A 20,835-nucleotide genomic window follows, 5' to 3' on the forward strand; every position below is an offset into this window, starting at 1 on the left:
ATCAACGTCAATCATCTGCAAATCTGTACAATTAGACCTAAATATATGGACTGGGAACTGGGAAAACTTTCACATAAACTAAATTGTTCTTCATGATCCGATATTGATTAAACCTGACAACAAAACACACCTTTTTTGTTACCAGCGATAAGATCACCAGGCTAATTTTGCAGCTTCTGACGTGCAAAGGAAGATTCTATCGTCACAAAAGCAATGGTATTCCCCCGAGCTTGTCGTGTGCTGTTTCCGCAAACGGAAAACGCCTGAAGTGAGGGGTGTGGATTGAAATGCTGCAACACTCCTGATTGGCCCAGCTTTGTTTCTTCTTTTCCCGTGTGCAGAAGCTTGAAAGGGCGTACATTAATATTGTTGTGGCCGAGGTTCTTCTCCATCAGATCACTGCAACAAACGCTTGTGGGCTGGAGCTGTTGTGCAAGTGAAGATATATATATTTTAGAAATTTAGGCTACAGGCCTATTTGAACAGGGACTATCAGCTAGTTATCAGTCACGATGAGAAGCTGTGCAGTATTATTTCTTGCAGGTAATAATTTCTATTTATAACCGGTATTATTTCTAAAATACTAACTGCAATTCTGAAATGAGATTTTATGCAGTATCTTAGAATCTTAAATTAGCATTGTCTCTTCCCCAGGTAACTTACGCTATTCAATACGCGCTTCACAAGTACACTATTACGTTAATTGATTTTTGTTATAAAAGCTTAAACCAAGTGAACATAATCGTGTGTATGTGTAATAATTAGGTTTTCAAGCAGTTGGTTTATAGTGGAGAGGTCATAATTACTATTTCATAAATTTAATTTTAAAAATGAATCTCCTGATTTGTACAAACGCACAGTAAATATTGAACAATTAACCAGAATAAACACTCCTGCTAGGATCTATATTTATTAACCTGATATAAGATAATGGTTAATATCCTTAGAACATTAGCAACTTTTAAATCGCATGCCTAAGTATATGCTTAAAATACTTTTGTTCCGTATCATTAATTTTAGAAGCGATATGTTTTAAACGTTTCATATGTTTCAAATATGTTTTTGCTCTTTATAAAACCCTTTTTAAAACATTTTAAAACATAATAATCGTCTTTTGGAAAATTGTCAACCCTGTGCGAGTTGCATTTGCTACAGGCATTTTTAAAATGACTGTCCTTATGATCCATAAAGGTATGGTGTCATTAATATGAAGAAAAAACCGTCTTTCATCTGTCAACCATTAAAAGTAGATAATTTTGTTGTTGTTGGTACTAGAGACTACAAGTGCATAATTACTTTCTGCAAGAAACATTTTCGCGTGTTGTGAACTTGCCTATATCAAGTATGTCAAATCCAGGATCCGTTCTAATTATTACTATGGTTCGCAATGACCCTACTATACTTATTTAAAATAAGTATACGTACATGAAGAAGTTTAAACTTACGTCATTATTATGTGACAGAACTTTATGCATTTACATGTCTCGGAATGGGGTAAATGGAGGATTGTTAGAAAGTAGACTTTTACACATTGTCCGATTAAGAGAAAAAGAACGAAAAAAATAATATTTCTTTGTAATATAATTAAGCCTTGTTTCCATATTTAAAAAAAAACACTAAGTTGCTGACCAAAGCAGTTTATTAAGATATAAAAACACTTAACATGTAACGTTGAGGAAGACCCTGATACAGGGTTGAAACGTTAATGTTAAGTGTTTTTGTATCTTAATAAACTGCCTTGGTCAGCAACTTAGTGTTCTTTAATATTTCTTTGGAATATTACCGAGATATTAAACGTTGTAAACAAAGATAAATTCTTTGAAAAATACAAAAGTCTTCCCTAATTGTCACGAAGCCCAAAACAAAATCGCTGACCTTTGTGGCGGAGTGGTCTGTCGACCTGTGTGGTGAAGTGGTTAGCACTATGACGCCAGGGGTCCCGGTTTCGAATCCCTGTTCGGACATGGATGTTTGTGTTCGTCTGTACTGAATGAAAAAGAGAATTGAGGTTAAATGATTTGAGTTTGATGTGTTGAAAAGGTGCCGCTTAGGGGTCTTCATTTTTAAGAGAAAAAAATATAGTGGTTACAGCGCTCTGCGAGCCCAGAGGTCCAGTTCGAATCCCGGCCTACGCACAACTGTGTCCCTTCATTAATTTCATCATATCATCACTTATCTCCATCGTCGCAATTAACCAAAAGCGGCATAAAAGCGATTCTAAATAACAAAAAATTAATAGATCAAATCAAAAATTCATTTTATGTGAAGCAACCTCTTATTCTAAAACCGTTTCTATTGTATGAAGATCAGTTTTACTATTTTAACAGGTTGTTACAAAGAAGTCTTCTTGTACCAATCAAACGTCATCAATAGCAAGATGGTTTGCTTAATTATTTTTTTTAATTTAATTATTTTCTTACAGTTTTCTCCACATTCCAAATCAGCTTGGCTTTCAAACCTGCACTTCCCGGATCTAGAAGCCACTGCAAAATTGATGAAGAAAACAGAGATATTGCCCCCGTTTGTGGAGGCCAAAGTAAAATAACATACGGAAATTCATTTTTACTGAAATGCCAAAGCCGTTTCCCATCAGGTATGATATTTTATTCTCAGTTCATAAAGAAATGCTCTAAATATCTTTAGAAGAAAAGTCTAAAACTTATGAGAAACGTTTGTTTCAATAAAACTTTAATAGGCTTGGACAAGTCTTGCCCCCAAATCCGAAGCAACTCCGAACACCAACGGTACTGGAGCATTCCAGCGTTACGTGTGCCATTTTACACACAAAATATAAGGTTCTAGGTATGGGATTAGATTAAAATATTCATAATGAACTAACTGATTTCGTAGAATTATGAAGTACTTCGTGATGTCTGCTAAGAAACTTAAAAGAAAGTACTTGAGTATGATGACATAACCGGAATGCATGAAAAACATTAACAAAAATGTGTTAACGTGTGTGACACTTTAAGAAAATGTAGAAAAATGTGACTTCCTTTGTCTGTGAAGTATGTAGGCTACAGATGCTAGTAATTTTTGTTGGTGAAATATGCACATTATGCATTCACAAGCATTTAAATTAATTGCGTTTAAAGCAATTAAAACACTAATAACTTTCAAATTAATTAATTTTGTCATTTACATAGACTAGGATCACTTTTCATGTAGTCGTCTTAGGGAGACTTCACTTCTGACAACTGACACGTGTCATGTCAAAAGTTCATCTACTTTATGCACTAATACACCAATCCAATCGGGACTGGACCTACTCTTTAGAGTGGAATCCGAACCAGTATGTGCCTCCACCGGTGATCGAACCCAGAACCTCGTTACCACTATGCCATCAGGAATGCCCAACACATGACATGTCGCCTGGTTTCCGATCGACATGTCTTTTCGCATCTGTTTTTTTGGAAGTCGTATGTCGTTTGTCACTTGGCTCTCACTCGGACTGGGGCGTTTTTTCTTTATCGTGCGTCGTGTCAATAGATTGCGTGGGATTGTGTGTGCATACATGTATGTACATGGGGCGTTTAGTATGCTCTAATACTCACCAAGAAAACAAAATATAACAGAAATGAAAACATTGTTCCCTGCTCTTTGAATGCACTTTGTCCATCGCCGCTCCATAGCTTCTATACCCTGTTGGAAGAAGATGTCCTCTTGCTTCTGCAACCATGCATTCACAGCATCCATGACGGAATTGTCAATCGAAAAACCCGCCCACGGAGATGTTGCTTCAAATGTGGAAACAACTGGAAGTCACTTGGGACTAGGTCAGGTAAATAGGGTGGATGAGGCACCAATTCAACTCCAGCTGTATGAATTGCAGCCATAGCAACACCGGACTTGTGAACGCGAGCATTGTCCTGCTGCAGCAACACTCCACGTGTCAACATTCCTCGTCTCTTGCTCTTTATTGCAGCTCGGAATTTTGGCATAAGGTCAGCATGACACTGGCCCGTAATGGTGGTTCCATGTTCCAGATAATCCAACAGCAGTATCCCCTTGGCATCCCAGAATACAGTTGCCATAACCTTTCTGGCTGACTGTTGAACACGAAATATCTTTGGGGTTGGGGAGCTGTTGTGCTTCCATTGCATGAAGCTTTGTTTGGATTCGGGGTCAAAGAGGTGGACCCATGTTTCGTCCACCGTCACAAATCTTGCCAAAAAGTCCTCTGGATCTGCGCGATACATGCCCAAACGTTGCCTTGTACATGTCACTCTGCTTCTCTTCTGATCAGAATTCAGGTTTCGCCGGACCCATCGTGCCGAAATTCTTCATACAGAAATGATTGGTTAAGATGTTATGAACTGTGCCGGTTGACAACCCTGTACTCTCTGCTAAATACCTGATAGTGACTCGTCTGTTTGCCACAACCATGTCAAGGATCTTCTCAATGTTTTCCTCGGTGGTCACTGTTACTGGTGGCCCACCTGCATGAGCATCTTCGCATGACTGTCTGCCACAGCTGAACTCACGGCATCATCTCGCAACGGTGGGATATGATGGAACAGACCGCTCTAATGTTTGTACCAAGTCCTCATGAATTTCCTTTGTCTGTAGGTTTTTCAATTTCAAGTACTTGAGGACAGCACGAACCTCAGATGTTCTACAGCCAACACCGGCCAAGAAAAAAGTACATGGTAAAACATCTTGCATTTCGGCATAAAGTCATCACAAGATGTCTACTTTCTACACATGTTCAAATTATGATTCTACATGAGGAGGAATGGGGGCGAGTATTAGAGTATACTGAACGCCCCTCGTGTGTATGTAAATATACGCATAATGTGTGTGTGTACCTACACATACATGGTACGTGCGCCCGACCCTGTGGCCGAGTGGTTAGCATATCGCGCTGCGACGCCAAGGGTCCCGGGTTCGAATCCTGGTCGGGCTTGGTTGTTTGTGAATGTCCATTCATCAATTTCATCATTTCATCACTCATCCCCATCTTCGCAAATTAGCCAAGAGGCACAAAACGCGAAGTAAAATAAACTAAATCAATCAATCAATCAAACATGGTACGTGCAACAGAACTTTTTTCGTACGTGAGAACAAAAATAATTGTGCGTGTCAATGATAAATATGGGTAAATATGTACTAACATGTCATCCATGTGTGAATATACTGGAGTATTTTTCAGTAACTTTTAGGATTAACTGTGCATGAGTAACGTCATACATGCATATGAACGTTTTCTTTGGTTTCACTTACGTACATACTATGGTATAAAAGTTTTATAAATTAGAATTTCTTTAACTTATTGGTATACTAATACGGTAAATCAAACTAAGGAAATTTATACTAGTGTTAATAATGCTTTACGATATTGTACATTAATTCATTTTTGTTCTCTTTTGCATGAAGAAAAATTTACTGAAGGACCATGCGAGGAGATTTACGAATTCAACCCTTGCATATATGCTTGGACTTATGAGAAAAAAGTGTGTGGCGCAGATAATAAAACTTATAACAATATCTGGGATCTCAAGTGTTCTTCCAAAGCCCAACAACAAGGTAAGAGCAAATTGGATATTTGGATATTTTCCCATAAATAACATTAAGTAAGAAAGCGAAATAGAATATGGAAATACCTATGATTCTATTCAGCTTAATATCAATAAACTTAACCAATCTTTTGGTCAAATCTACTTACCACAGAATATGCATACTTAATAAAATATCATAGATAATCCAACTACAACATACTTCAGTAAAGAGAGCATGCATTTTGTTTCTCTCGTAAAACATCCCTCTCAACAGCACGATAACTGCATTACTATAGCCATTGTTGCTATCTATTATTTCATGATTCATCTTCATTTAGGATTTGTTGTATTATTGAGGGGCTGCGACACAAAAACAATTTTTACTCCTCAGTTTGATAGAAGTTGTCCTGAATTTAATAATTTGAAAGAAAATTCCAGAAATTTTGCTAACCTTGTAACAAAAATCAAGAGTATATTTCCATAAATTGCAAATTAAAGGTACTGAGAAATGATAATTGTTTGAGGGACTTGCATTTAGGAACTATATATTCCTTGTTTTCTAAGATTGTCTCTTTGTTTGATCCAGAAATCGATATAAAGAACGAAGGAGTGTGTTTGTGTGAGAATTTCAACGTGTTCTATCGTCCAGTATGTGTCAGTTCCGGAATGACTTACCCCAACGAGGAGGCTGTCGAGTGCTATAATTTCAAGAATGCAGCAAACATTTATTCTCCTAGTAAGTAAAATGTTATGTTAATGTTTTATCTCCTCTTATAATAACTAAGAAACTGAAAGTTCAAATATACAAATCAAGTAATTTTGCCGGTAGTATTATATGGATGTGAAACTTGGTCCATTACATTGAAAGAGGAACATAAATTAAGACTAATTGAAAATAAATCCTTAGAAAAATATTTGTACCTAAAAGGGATGAGGAGACAGGTGAGTGGATAATGTTACATAATTTAGAATTGTATAATTTGTATTCATGTCCAGATATTATTAAATCAAGTAGACTTAGGTGGTGTGTGTATGTGTGAGGGGGGTGCATTTGGCACGAATGGGAGAGGAAAGAAGAGTTTACAGGTTTTTTGTTGGGAAACCTGATGGTAAGAGACCTGTAGGAAGGCCAAGACGAAGGTGGAGGCATAACGTTGGGATGGACCTGAGTGAAATCGGTAAGGATGGAAAATATTGGATTGATCTTGCCCAGGATAGGGACAGATGGAAGGCCTGTGTTGCTGTAGCCATAAACCTTCGGGTTTATGAAGGCTAGAAAGTTAGTTAGTTAGTAATATTTGTTTAAGTAATCGTGTTTGCAATATATGATACTTAATTGTAGACTACTCTTTTTTTTCTATCTGTGTCAACCACACTACAATGCAGTCTGTATCTAATGGAACATTCTAGGCTTCAAGCGTGTATATACTTCAAGTTTTTACTCATGTGATTGTACTCTAAATGCTCTACTAAAGTACTTAGGTGTTCATTGGTCGGTTGTTGACAAACCTAGGATGACATGTTCCTAGTCTCTGAAAAGGTTTCATGAAAATGAAAATAAGAATATTTTGTTTTTTACTTGTAACGTACTTGATCTAAATTTTGAATTAATGCCTGTCTATGCATTGAATTGCATCGAAACCTTTGGTTGATTTGGCGGAAACATATTTTGTAGGGCGCTATAGCTAATACCATTTTTAATTATTTGAAAAGTGGCATTCTTTACAATACTACAAAATCGCATTATCCCAATATGTAAAATCTAGTAATTCATTATTGTAAAAGCTGTTCATATCGGACTGCAGTCAAATGTAAATTGGTATACTCTTGTCGCTCTCACACTACCAGACTTTTTTGCAAGAAAGTGACAGCTTTTTAAACTTTGACGATATAGTGACAATAACACAGCTTGTATTATTTTAATTACAGGAGTGGGTATAGTTCACGAAGGAGAATGCTATGACCAATTATTCCGCAGCGGAAATCCATGCAAAGGTGGATGTTTCGGAGAAAAGGTCTGTGCCTCTAATGGAATCACATACAATAGCGTTGAAGAGGCACGTTGTCTTTTGCCACAAAATCCAGGTAAGTCCCTTACAAATTATTATTCTCTAAGAATCTCTCCCTAAATATATATCAATTGAAACCTTTCGAATTTTTTATCTGAATGTTTTGAAGTAAAATAAACTAAATCAATTAAAATGCATATGCAAGGAAAGGTATAGATGATAAGATGCTGTCATCATCCATGGCCGTATAAAAAAAATATGAGTGGTTCCACTTTCAGCAGCCCGATAATAGTAAAACTTTAATAGTTATAGACCGCTAATAATAGCAATAACTATTGCTTGATGTTACTGATTATAAGTGTAAAAGGGTTACTATTATTAATATAATTCAATAGTTTACAATTAATGAATAAATATATTTCTTTTTAAACCATCTCATTTTTCTTCATTATGTTTATATTTCTATTTTCTACTTTTGACAAATCTATCAAAATATGTCTGAATATTCACTTTTTGAGACTACACCTAATTATTACAAATTACAATATTTTTTTCCATAACAAGTTCTTAAACAATGCTAGTTATGAAGAAAATAACATTATTGAAATTGGAGAACATGTAATCATAAAATATAAATAAACCATTTTTTTTTTCAAATTTCTTCCAAGTAATATAATGAAATGATTAATTGTTGATTTGATTATATATGTCATATGTCATGCAAGATAATTACTAAAACAATGGGAGGGGTTGGACCCGTGATGTGCTCTAAGTAAGAGCGCATTACACTGTAAAATATTTCGTAATTGGAATTACCTTATTAACCTTCGTTTTAAAATTTGCGCAAAGACAAAAATGGTAGTCGGGGGTTATTTTGAAAGGAGTTTGCATTAATCACTTTGGTTTTCTCGAGTTCATTACAGCTTTCATATAAAAATTTTAATTTTCTCAAAATTTCGGGAAAAGCTGTTGCTCCATCAGCTCCCCCTTGCGTACGCCAGCGGACATAACAGCTACACTCTAACCGTGGTTAGAGAAGAATTTCTGTTGTAAAGATAAAAACAGCCTTTACAATGTTGATACGCTATTACATAATGTTATTACAAACATGTTATATCACGTGGTGTGAAATCGCTTGCGTACAGGTTAAACAATGATGTGAAGAAGAATCATTTAGGGGTAGGGGTATTTTTAAGATTTACTAAATACGTTAGTGAACTGTTTTATTATGATAATCTGTGACGTGTGGAGGTACACTCAATATTCCTAGATATAAAAATCTGCATCAAGCTTGCGCGATTTCGTATGTTTGTGGACTGGGACGTATGCACATTCACCGATTAGAACTTTTTTATTTATTTTCCAGCGTCTTTCTTGTAGGTCTGAGAATTCTGCACAGCGGAGAATGTAAATTAGACGAGACGCTTGCGGCTGCTGAGTTGTATGACGACCCCTGTCCAGTTGCAATGCTTCGACCTATGTCCAACCCCCTGTGTGGAAGCGACAACAAAACTTACGAGAATCCTTTCATATTTGTCTGTCAGAAGAAGAACAACATTGACGATCGTGAGTATTGTCATTAAGAGCAATGTACGTTTTAAGCACATCTAAAGATGACAAGCATGTGATTTAAAAGTTTAAAACATATTGTTTTAAAACACTAATGTTCTATACATATTAACCCTAATCTCATAACAAGTTAGCAAGTTAGCCAATGTTTCTTATTTACTGTGATAAAGACAAATTTTTATTCCACTTCGAAGAGGGCTTGAATTGTTAAAGTGAATATTACATAGTCAGAAAGCTTGGTAAATTTCTCGTATCGGACAAACGGATTTCTTCAAATTTACAGGAGAAAATACTTACCGAATGCAGTTTTTTTAGACTTGTGGAAGTTCGGGGAAGTGTTTTCTCGCATCGTTCATTGAATTTTGCCGGTAAATCATCTATTTTTCGATATAAATGTGTGACCGATGCACGAAAGCTCTTGCATCCATTTACTTCCAGGTGGATGTAGCCTGTGTGTGATGACGTAATCCCGGTCAGTGTTTCCAAACACGTGTTTTTGTAACTGAAGAAGGTACGTTTCCGCAAATGGTTCGTGGGGCTATGTGTCAATGGTTCGTGGGGCTATGTGTCAATGGTTCGTGGGGCTATGCGTCAATGGTTCGTGGGGCTATGCGAGAATGGTGTGTGGGGCTACGCATATTTTTTTCAAAAGCAATTTTTAACTATTGGAACCTATTGTGACCCTACCTAACCTAACCTTACCGGAAATGGTTCGTGGGGCTATGTATGAATGGTTCGTGGGGCTATGCATCAATGGTTTGTGGGGCTATAGGTACAAGGGTCGTTCAAGGTTGACCGGGATTTTCGTATGTAAAAAATCGATGAATAGCCGGATCATGATGAAACGTGCGGGTGACGTAATGTATTCCTTCGCGAGTAACTAGCACCCGGCATGACGTATTTCGCGCATGCGCAGCAGTTGCAGCGAACATGGCGGCAAGCAGTGTGTCTGTGGCTGTGGAGCAGCGGTGTGTAATCAAATTTCTCGTGAAGGAGAAAGTGAAACCAGCTGAGATTTTCAGACGATTGCAAGCACAGTATGGTGAACAAACGATGTCGCGGACAAGAGTGTACGAATGGTGTGAGCAGTTCCGCGAAGGACGGGAACTGGTGACAAATGAAGCGCATGGACACATTCGCCCGACTGCAGTCACACCAGTGAATATCGCACGTGTTGAGCAAATAATTCTTGAGAACCAGTGAGTAACAGCGCGGGATATTGCTGCCGAGGTGAATATCAGTGTCGGGAGTGTTGAGACAATCATTCATGACCACTTACGCTTCCGCAAAATCTGTGCAAGGTGGGTTCCCCGCCAGCTGACATTCGATCAGAAGTGGACACGCAGGACGGTCTGTGAACAGCTTCTGAATCGGTTTCAAACAGAAGGTGATGAATTGTTGCAATCCATCATCACGTGTGATGGAACATGGTTGCACAATTCAACCCCAGAGACCAAAAGACGCAGCATGGAGTGGCGGCATAAAGGTTCCCCGCCCCCCAAGAAAAGCAAAATGCAGCCGTCCGCTGGAAAGATCATGGCAAGTGTCTTCTGGGACATGAAGGGCGTTATCCATGTGGATTTTCTGGACAAAGGGAGCACGATTAATGCCCAGTATTACTCCACATTGTTGAGTGGTGCTGTACGAAAGTCCATTCGCAAGAAAAGACCTGGGATGTTGTCTGGAAATGTCATTCTTCTCCATGACAATGCCCGCCTTCACATGGCCAATGTGACAACAACAACTCTGGCCGACATGTGCTGGGAAGTTCTACCCCATCCCCCCTACAGTCCGGATTTAGCCCCCAGTGATTATCATTTGTTTGCACCCCTTAAAGACCATCTGGGAGGGAAGAAATTCACGACAGATGAAGCACTGCGGAGCGATGTCCTCCAGTGGCTACGACAACAACCAAGTTCTTTCTACGCCAAAGGAATTTGGGAGCTGCCAGGACGATGGCAACAGTGCCTCGGCGCGCATGGAGAATACTTTGAAAAACTGACATAGTTTGGTGTTTCTTCTGCTACCTATTTCCTCTGCAGAAATAAAAGTCCCGGTCAACCTTGAACGACCCTTGTATTTTTGGGTGCAGTGGGGTGGAAACACTGCATGCCGAGTACGGTAGTGAAACTGTGACCGCCATTTTGCATGTTACCGAAGGCAAAAAGAAACGAAGAAAACTTACTCGATATGTCGCAAATAGAGCTTATTTCCGTGAAATAAGCGAAATGCCACCTTCAGCAATGTTTCTCAATGCAGAATACGTAAGTACGAATATTCAAATTAAATGAACTAGCAAATTTCAGCCGTTTGTCCGATACGAGAAATTTACCGAAAGCTTTTATCACATGTTATGTATCCGCATTCTGTGTTAAGGTTAAACAAGACGGTTCCTCATAAGAAGTTAAACGACTAGATATACTCAAACTTCTGTGTTAAGAACTTATCTTAATCTAAATTTAATTTGTATATATTGTACAAGAATTCTGTTTTGTTAAGAACAAACACAAATATTCGAATGCATTATTCATCCCTCGGACAATATTCCCTAATACTTTAGTGATTTTTCTACCTTTGTACAGTCAGGAGAAAATTTCCGCTGTTACAGAACAATTAAAAAATTACATTATTTACATTCCTTTTTCTGAGATAAGCCAGATAAATGTAAAAATGAAGAAACAACAGACGTTGCAAAGGCTGTTTTTTTAGATTAAGGTGCAAGTTGTAAGAATTACAGCGCATTTTCGATATATCCGTAACAACATAAGAAAAACAATAACATGATTGTACATGATATAGAAGATATATATAAATGAATTCAGTCCTTTCTTTTTGTTACAGATTAACTTTCGCATATATATATATATATATATTATGAACTCTTGCGACCTATACTTATGAATCCTTCACCCTGTAGGGCTAGTCCTGTTTAGCTATCTGTACATAAAGTGGACTTAAACGCAACACTCATAAGACACTTTGTTGTAGAGCTCCTAATTTCTGGAGATATTCATGCGAAAGCTCTAGATGTGCTAAAAATGTTCAATTCAACTAGGGTCACCAATTGTATATTACGGGTGGCGGTACTGTGTGTTTACGATGACTTTTTATTTATTCTGTATTTTGTATTTTATTTATCTATGCTATTTTCGTATGATCTATACATTGGAGACAAAATAATGGATGCGTATTCGAGTATATTTCTTACTATGCTGTTATACAATACAATGCATATTCTTAAAATTTCTAGAATTCTTTACAACAAAACCTAATGATCTGTAGGCATTATTTACCACATATAATATGTGTTGTTTGAAGGTTACAGCAGGATTAATGAAAACGCCGAGATCTTTGATTAGATTTACCTCTGGAAGTAATTTGCCACAAATTGAATACACCTTGTATTAAATGTGAGATCATTTAAGCAGCTAAATTCATGTAGTTTATATGTAGACTTGCCATCTAGTTTAGAACTATGAAACAATTTGTGACTGGCCATCCTTGTTAGATGTATTTTTACTCCTTGCCGTTGGTATAGTTATTCTGAGGAGTGCACAGCAATTGGTAGCTCGTGCAGAGAATTGACTTAACCCACTTTCTTCTTCGCTTCCAGAGCTTACACTGCTGAAGAAAGGAAGGTGCGAGGAAGAAGCGGAGGAAGATGCTGACCATACCTTCTGTCCATACTCTAATGTCGGGGTTGGTTACAGTGCAAAACCATCGGTGGCAAAGAGGACTTCTATGCCCCACATTCCATACGGCTCTTCCAATTACACCGGACCAGTGTGCGGTAGTGACGGAGTAACTTACACCAACGGTGAGGAACTGTGTAAAGCCGCGCAGAAGCAGAACAATCGAAGTGAGTACAACTCTTTATTGCTTTGATTGACTACTGGTTGGCATGGATGTCGCTTATTTTCACCGTTAGAATAACTGTGACGGAGGTATGAGAGAGTGACGCACGTAGAGGGACAATCCATTTAATAAAATATCCATAATGAAAAAAGAGAGTAAAAAAATACTATTTTTACGGGCAATTAGTACTAATTGAAAAGCTCATTACTCAATTCGTATTTCGACTCATTTCACATTTCGATGCCACCTTTTTTCAAACCATACATTGGTAATACATTTAAATAATATATGCAGCTAGCAATTATAATGGAGAGAACAATGAACCTTCCGTAATTTTAACCAACAAACATTGCTAAAATAGGATACATTGTTAAATCTGATTTTAAATTTCAATTCATTTTTCTGTCTTCCTTCTTACACCCCTCTTTTATTCACACTACTCAAAGGTACAGACCAGGGAGAGTTTAACCATTAAAAAAAGACGGTAGGTTTAGAGACCAAACCCCTGAATCTGGAAATCTGATTTTTTTTTTAATGTAAACAAAAGTCCTCAAACATGATATGTGTGTATTAAACATCTCGATATGGTTGTGTATTGTGGATGTCTATATGGTCTATTTTTCTTATGAATGCTAATCTGCATGGCCGTATTTAGAGGGGGGGTTTCTAGGGTTCAAACCCCCGAAACTTCTGACATGTTGGATTAATGGAAGTTCAGAAACCAAAATCTCTAACAAATTTTCAATTTTTTTTTAGAAGCATCACAAAAATAAATGGAGACTATGTTGAAACGATCGAGCTAGAATTTTCATACATTTGGAATTCTGAAACTTGAGTGAAACAGGATTTATTCTCGGAATCTTGGCCCACCCGCGACCCCTCCATTATCACTTCTGCTGTCATCTTTCCAGTTTTTCCAGGATCTCCAGTTTTGTAGCGCATTACGTTCGCGATTGAGGTTACAATCCATGCACCAGGCTAAGTTTTTAAAAAGAATAACTGGTTCCACACTTTTCAAAATTCCAAAAATTTAATTTTAAAGTCAAACAACAAAAACTTTATGACAAAAATTTCCATCGAACATTTAAAGCTTTTCTCTTGAAGGTATCTAAAGTTTAATGACGAAGTAAGTAGTATAAAAGTATATAATATAAACCCGAGAAATGATGAGCCCCCCTCAGGCAGATTTGGCTACACTTAAAACTAGCTCAAGATGTGCATATGAGTTTATTGCTCAAGTGTGGTACTCTGTCTAACCCAAGATTTTTGTAAAAATGCCCTCGGGAATTTCCCGTGAAATGATGAGCCCCCTCAGATTGATTTGTCTACACTTACAAAAGCCACATCTGCCAGATTGTTGTCCATAAGCTTGTCAAAAATATGCCCCTCTTGATATTTTTTTTGGCTACACCTAAAACTAAGCCAAAGAGCCACCCACTCCCACCCACACCCACCCACACCCACACATATTTACTTCCGGTTTAAGTTCAATTGGGCACCAGGCTCAACTTGCATATCTAGTACTAGGACAATGTAATATGCAGAGGACTTCTAGAATTGCTCTGTGACTCTCATTTCTTACATCATAAACATATGATTTTTCACCTATAAGAATAACACTACATATAGTGTCATCAGGGAGTGTATCGTGGAATTCACAGATAATTTTAATGTTTGTCCTGTCATTAACCACAACTTGTTTTCTTTTTGAAGTGTTGATGACAAACATGGGTCTCTGTGCTTTGAATTCATCTGGTGTATAATACATGTCAGTATTGCCAGTAGTGACCCTTTTGTATGCTGTAAATGCTTCATATAATTTGAGGAAATCATCCTTGGACATGTTTAAATTATAATTTTCTCTAGGAAACACCTCATTTCTGCCATTTTTAAGATATATGTTTTTGATGTTGCATTTATCAAATTTACTTGAATTTTTTTCCTGATTGTTGTGTCTTCCAGTTTGAAACAGTACCACCACAAAATCTGGCATGTCATATTGTATACTGGAGAATGAGTTTGTAGCATCAAATTCATAATAGCTACCAGTGGCAGGCTTCTGCACACATTGATATGTATAAAATTGTAAAGGCACCTGTGGATTTTTTAGGATATCTGCTTTGTATTTAAGAGCATAACTGGCTTCATATTCAACAACTGGAATTCTTAGCTCCATAGTCTGAATAATGCACTTGCCTTCATCAGGTAGGGTATTAGGCAGAGCTTCACCAGTAGAATTTAATGTACTGTACCTCATCTAGCATTATTATCATTGGCAGCTCTTCTAAATGTAATTCTTAAACCACCCTTCCACATAATATCTTTGTAATCCGAGAAGAATCCAGGTAACAGGCGCATAGGAAACAATACTGTATGGCTTTTAGATATTATCTTATCACCAGCCTCAAATCCACCTATTTTGTAGTATGATGCCTCGGTCTTGGATAATTTTAGTGTGGCCAAAGCTGTAGATGTAATACCGGGGTAATCCACTCTGTTTATAACAACACCATGTTTTCTGATCTCAATTTCAGAGAACAGATGTAGCACAAAATTGTCTACCAATCTTATATTTGAATTTGCAGGATAATCTGTACCATCGAGCTTTACAACATCAAATTTGATGTATAGATCTGCTCTGTGGGGGTGTATAAAGCCATCCCCTACATCAAGATCAACCTCAATCTCTGTGTTGGGTTGATTTAAATTTGCAAATGTCCTCCTGTTTGGGGGGAATGATTGTAGCTCATAACTCTCAATATTTTCCATTTTTTTTGTATGTATTTTTATTTAAATATTAATTTCTATGATTGCAGTTGTTGTGGCTCCAGCAAAATCAACTAATTCTTCTTTTTCATTAGTGACCATCAACTCAATGTAATCTATTCTATTATGGCACACAGGAAAATATAATGTTGGTGATGGAGTGTAGATGATGGGCTCCATAAATTCAGAATTAGGTTTGAATGTTGCAATGATGCCAGTTTGTTTGTGAGTGCCTATGCCATTTGATTTGGTGATCATACCCTCGGCCACATTACAGTGAATATTCAGAGTCTCTATGGCTAAGAATTTAGGTATATTAATAGCAGTGTGTTTGATGGCTGGTTCAAGTTTTGTGTTGTTCTCAAAGCCTAACAGCTCTCCTATAGTACCCAGATCCACTGTCTCTGTAGCAGACACAATCTCTACTCTGTGAGTGACAGAATTTTGAGTTAACACTATACCTCTAGGTAACTGAGCATTTAGAGTAGATAGATTATATTGCCCTGGAGTGATAACAATTTTTTGATCACCAACTGCAATTGTGTTGTTGTGGTGAGTAATATTAGGGATCAAGTACATGCCATAAAATGCTCTGAGAGCTATTGTTTTGGGATACACTATGTCATCATGCAATTTGAGTTTCAATATTGAATTTTGGCTGGTGAGATGGAATACCCCCATGATGTTTTAAATACCACAGGGCTTTTTGAAAATCTTCAATTGATGGTTTATTTATTTGAGACAGATATCTAAGAACAGATAAACACAGATGTCCACAATTAACATCTTTGAAGTTTTGAACACGGGCATTATTGTAATAAAGATTAGTTGATTTTAGATATTTTACTAAATTTTCAGGTGGAACACCTCCAAATGAATCAAACACAAATGCCTCATTGTTTAAATATTTAAGATAACAGATCCAGTGAGTGCCCTGATTTTTGTACTTATCCAAATTAACTATGCCACACTCTTTGTTGAGTGGTTGTTCTGGTAAAGAATCAGACATGTACACACCTCTAAAATTTTTGATGCCCAGTGGCTTGATTAAAGCTTCAATATCTTGGTTTGTAAGCGGCTCTTGTTTTTTTTAAACTTATTCATGGCTCTCTGAACACCATTGCCTTGTTTTTCCATGGCCAGATTATGGCGCTTCAATTCATCTAATTCTGCCTTATTTTTTTGGCATCTATTACTGTTTTTGCTATAGCAGCTGATCCCCCAGCCAAGCTGCCAACAGCCCCAAGTGCTGCTAAGATGGCCCGGATAGTAAATATAAAGCCACCTGTATGCAATTTTTTTCTAGATTGCTGTATTTTTTTTAATTGGGGGGTACTAAGTAATAATTTCATACCATGGCCCTTGGCAAGAGAAGAATTTTTTTCCTTGCGCTGCTTTTTGGTTAAAAGACTATCAATAGTTTTAAGAGATTTAAGACCTGCGTAAGGTATCTGATACATAACACCCTTGGCCTTCATCCTAGGTTTATTATATATATATTCAAAAAACCCACCCCAGTTATTGTTTGGTGTTCATAGCTATGGTGGTCCCCAATGCTGCTATTCTTTCACCCAAAGAAGCATCTTTGCTTACAAATCTACCAAATGCAGCCTCTTCTAATTTCTTGTCTGCAACATGTCTCTTGTCAAGATCAGAATGTGTGTTGTATGCTATGTCATGGTCTCTACAAGCAGCATATAGGGGATTAACACCAGGATCACCTCTGTTTAATCTATGATCTAGTTTTGTGCCTGGACCACAATACTGATAGCCTGGTATGTGTAGTTCAAATGGCAGCTTGTTTATGATGACATTAACCAGCCCCCGACCCTCAGAGATATTCCAAAATTTAGGTGGTAGAGTATTAATAATTTTTATAAGATATCCAATCCCCTTAGTGTCATTCACTATAAAATTAGACAATTTGGTGCTTATCATGTCCATAATTCCAAACTTTTCATTGTAAAAATTGTGGTTGCCAGCATTTTCTTCCCCAGCTATCACCAGCAACCTATCTACAAGTTTCCTGACATCATCAACCCACACAAATTCTTTAGGCAGGGTGTTGTATTGTTTGATTCCACTACCAGCCTTGATCTGTGACCATATGGGCTTGATTAAGTTGTTGTATTTTGCTCCACTGCTAGACTTGACTATTTTTTGTGTGGGATCATTGTTCTGGTATAAAGCATCTGATTTTATTAATATTTCTTTGTAATGCTCATAATCTTGATCTGTATAGCTGCCAGGCCTTTTCCTAGTCATCAGTTCCCACAATCCAGGTGTGCCAGGGTACTTAACAAAACCACCTCTTTCTCCAAGATGAGATTCTGAATATACAATTAGATCATCTCCCATAAATGTTACTCTGAAATTGCCAATTCTATGTATGATGCTACCATCACGCTCTGTGTCAGCATATAAGCCAAAGACCTCATCTTTGTTGTCTTTAGGTGTGCTTAAATATTTTTGAGCAAGAAGACCCAATTCAATAGGATCCAGAGTAGCTTCAATTCTTCGGGGAGCAACAGGTCTAGGTGTATGAATACTAGAAAGTGGGGTGATTGGATAATCTAATATGTTCCTAGCAGCTACAGGTACAAGCTCTGTGATCAAATTTCGATTTTGCTCTGTAACAGTTTTGATATTTTTACCTAATTCACTAATAGCATCAATAATAGGCTGTTCTGTTTGCTTGTGTTGTTCATAGATTCCTCGGTTCTCTGATTTGCATCCCTTAAATCTTTTTACAAGATAATCTCTTAATTTAAGATCATCAATAATTGGCCTTTTCATGTTTATTTATATATGTTTCAATGTCTAGAAAATTGTTAATTTTATTTCTGTATTTACCACTATTGGGTTTCCTTGTCATATCAATTGTGACAAACCCATAACTGTCCTGATTCCAGCACCTACTGCAAAACTTGGAAAAATCATTGTAGCTCAAGTCCCCACCTACATATTCATCATGTATGTGTTTGAGGTTGGTATGATCTTGATGATACACACATATAAAATTGCTGTTGTCTCGGATCAGCTGCTTTGGAATTTTAGGAAAAGTCTGTGCCAGGTAGAAGCAATCAATGTTTTTGTGTCGGCCCTGTGTAAAGAAATTTCTAACCTTGTTTTGTTTATCCAGTATAATGTCATCAAACACAACAACAGAATTATCGAGACATTCATGAAGTGGCTTAACATCTGATTCAAAAGTGGCAATATCCAGTCCATCATATAGCTTCATCAGCTGCTGATATTTTAATTGTTCCAAGCTCTTAGAGAAGACATACAAGTGCCTATTTTTCCAATATAACCAGTTGGGTGCCAATAAAAAAATATCAATCATTAGTGTAGTTTTACCACAAGCCGATGGCCCAACAATAAGACATCTAATATTATCAGGCAGCAGCTTGCCATTTCTCTTATTCTGCTGTTCAGGCTCTGGCAGTCTCTTTATAACATCCCAGGTTTTCATAGTATCACTTTGTCTGTTTCGATCCAGCTGTGTTCTGGGAGTCCTAGCCATTTGACAAGTATCTTGTTGCCTTTTCTGCGGATGATGTTTTCTATGAGATATGTGTCAGGCTGCTTAGTTTTGCTGAGTTCTTCTTCATAAAACCTGCCTTTGAGAATTTCTCCTCGGTGATCTTTTATTATATATGTGTATCGGGTCCCAGGTTTAACTTGAACCACTGTAAATAATTCAGTGCTCCAGTTTCTGGTAAAGCCTCTTTTGAATAAGTGCTTATATTTGCTGATTCTTACTTGATCACCCACCTTGTATTTGGCTTTTCTTGTTGTTGGCTGGTATCTAGGATAATAAACAGTGCTGATCAATTTTTGCTCATCAGATGAAGTTACCTCAGAGGGCTTCATGTTCATTGTGGAATGGACCGAGTTGTTATATTTATGTAGAAGTTCTGGTAGAATACTGAGCCATTTATAATTACCTTGGAGGGTAGATTGTTTATACATATGATTTTTTAGGGTTTTGTTGAATCTTTCTACAATTGAGGCCTTGAGATCACTGTAACTCGAGTAATGTTGTATTGACTGGCTTTTAATAAATTGTTGGAACACAGAATTATAGAATTCTGTGCCATTATCTGTTTGCAAATAGCGCGGTGATCTTCCACTCTGATTGATGATTGTCCTGAAGGCTTCTGTAACACATTTTCCAGTCTTGGATTTGAGTGGCACAGCCCAGGCAAATTTTGAAAATGTATCTATGACAGTGAGTAGATACTTGTAACCCTTGTTGATCTTGTCTAAGTTTTTCAGCTGTCCACTTGCTATTTCAACCAAGTCACACTGCCATAAATCATCTATGCCTTTTGTAACCACTGGCAGTCTCTTATAATTATATCTGGCTTGTCTGTCTAATTCATCAACAATAATTTGTCTAGACATAGTATGTAAACAAGAATATTGCAACTATAGGGTGTTCAGCAGCTGATACTACAGGATTTTCTAAATACAGTTTGTCCCCTATTTGTATATTAAATTCCAGAGAGCCATCATCTTCAGCATAAGATGTATCTAATGTATCGGGATCTGTAAAATCTTCTAACTCTACACTGGTGATTTTTTGTTTGTTGTCAGCATTTGTTATTGATAAGGTAGGGTAGTGGTGTGCCTGTGGTTGTAGCCAATATTTGATCTTGATTGGTCTAAGTGTGCCCCCAACAACAAACTGGTAATAAAATTGTGCAGGGGACAGCATATATATTTTGCCACCTGGTGTAAATGGTGAATCATATTCTTTGTTGGGGATACTGTACAATTCAAGAATTACTGTATGTTTAGGATTCTCGATTAGGCCAGTTATTTCTTTTTCTGCTGTAAGCAATATACTTGTTACAGATTCAAGATGCTCATTGATAGTCCTAACAACATCATCATGGCCTGGCTTGATCTTTATGTCCACAACAAGTTTCTTGTATTGTTGCACAATCTCTTGAAGCTGGGTGGCAAAAACAGACAGGGCATTTGCTTGATTGGATTCCATGGTCCCTAGCTGTTGTTTGATATTAGCTACAATTTGCTGTAAATTTTCAACAACTGCCAATTTTGAATTTTGAGCAGTAAGATCATGGACTTGTCTTCTGATATCCTCAAATAAAGCATAAAGTTCATTA

The 20,835-nt window shown here is 37.2% G+C and overlaps 1 protein-coding gene across 1 annotated transcript in view; it reads left to right on the top strand.

The window, feature by feature from the left end:
- The first annotated feature begins 359 nt into the window (after positions 1–359).
- The window catches only part of LOC145996015 (serine protease inhibitor dipetalogastin-like), a 31,122-nt gene continuing 10,646 nt past the window's right edge, over positions 360–20,835 (top strand). Inside the window, exons 1-7 of the mRNA XM_083132180.1 lie at positions 360–543; positions 2,423–2,593; positions 5,377–5,526; positions 6,085–6,234; positions 7,428–7,583; positions 8,888–9,073; positions 12,690–12,935. Coding sequence (XP_082988306.1) covers positions 513–543; positions 2,423–2,593; positions 5,377–5,526; positions 6,085–6,234; positions 7,428–7,583; positions 8,888–9,073; positions 12,690–12,935 — 1,090 coding nt within the window. The 5' untranslated portion in view covers positions 360–512. The remainder of the gene's footprint in view (positions 544–2,422; positions 2,594–5,376; positions 5,527–6,084; positions 6,235–7,427; positions 7,584–8,887; positions 9,074–12,689; positions 12,936–20,835) is intronic.

This window comes from Lepisma saccharinum, chromosome 12 (assembly GCF_977018435.1).
Source record: "Lepisma saccharinum chromosome 12, izLepSacc3.1, whole genome shotgun sequence".
In the NCBI taxonomy this organism is placed as follows: Eukaryota; Metazoa; Arthropoda; class Insecta; order Zygentoma; family Lepismatidae; genus Lepisma; species Lepisma saccharinum.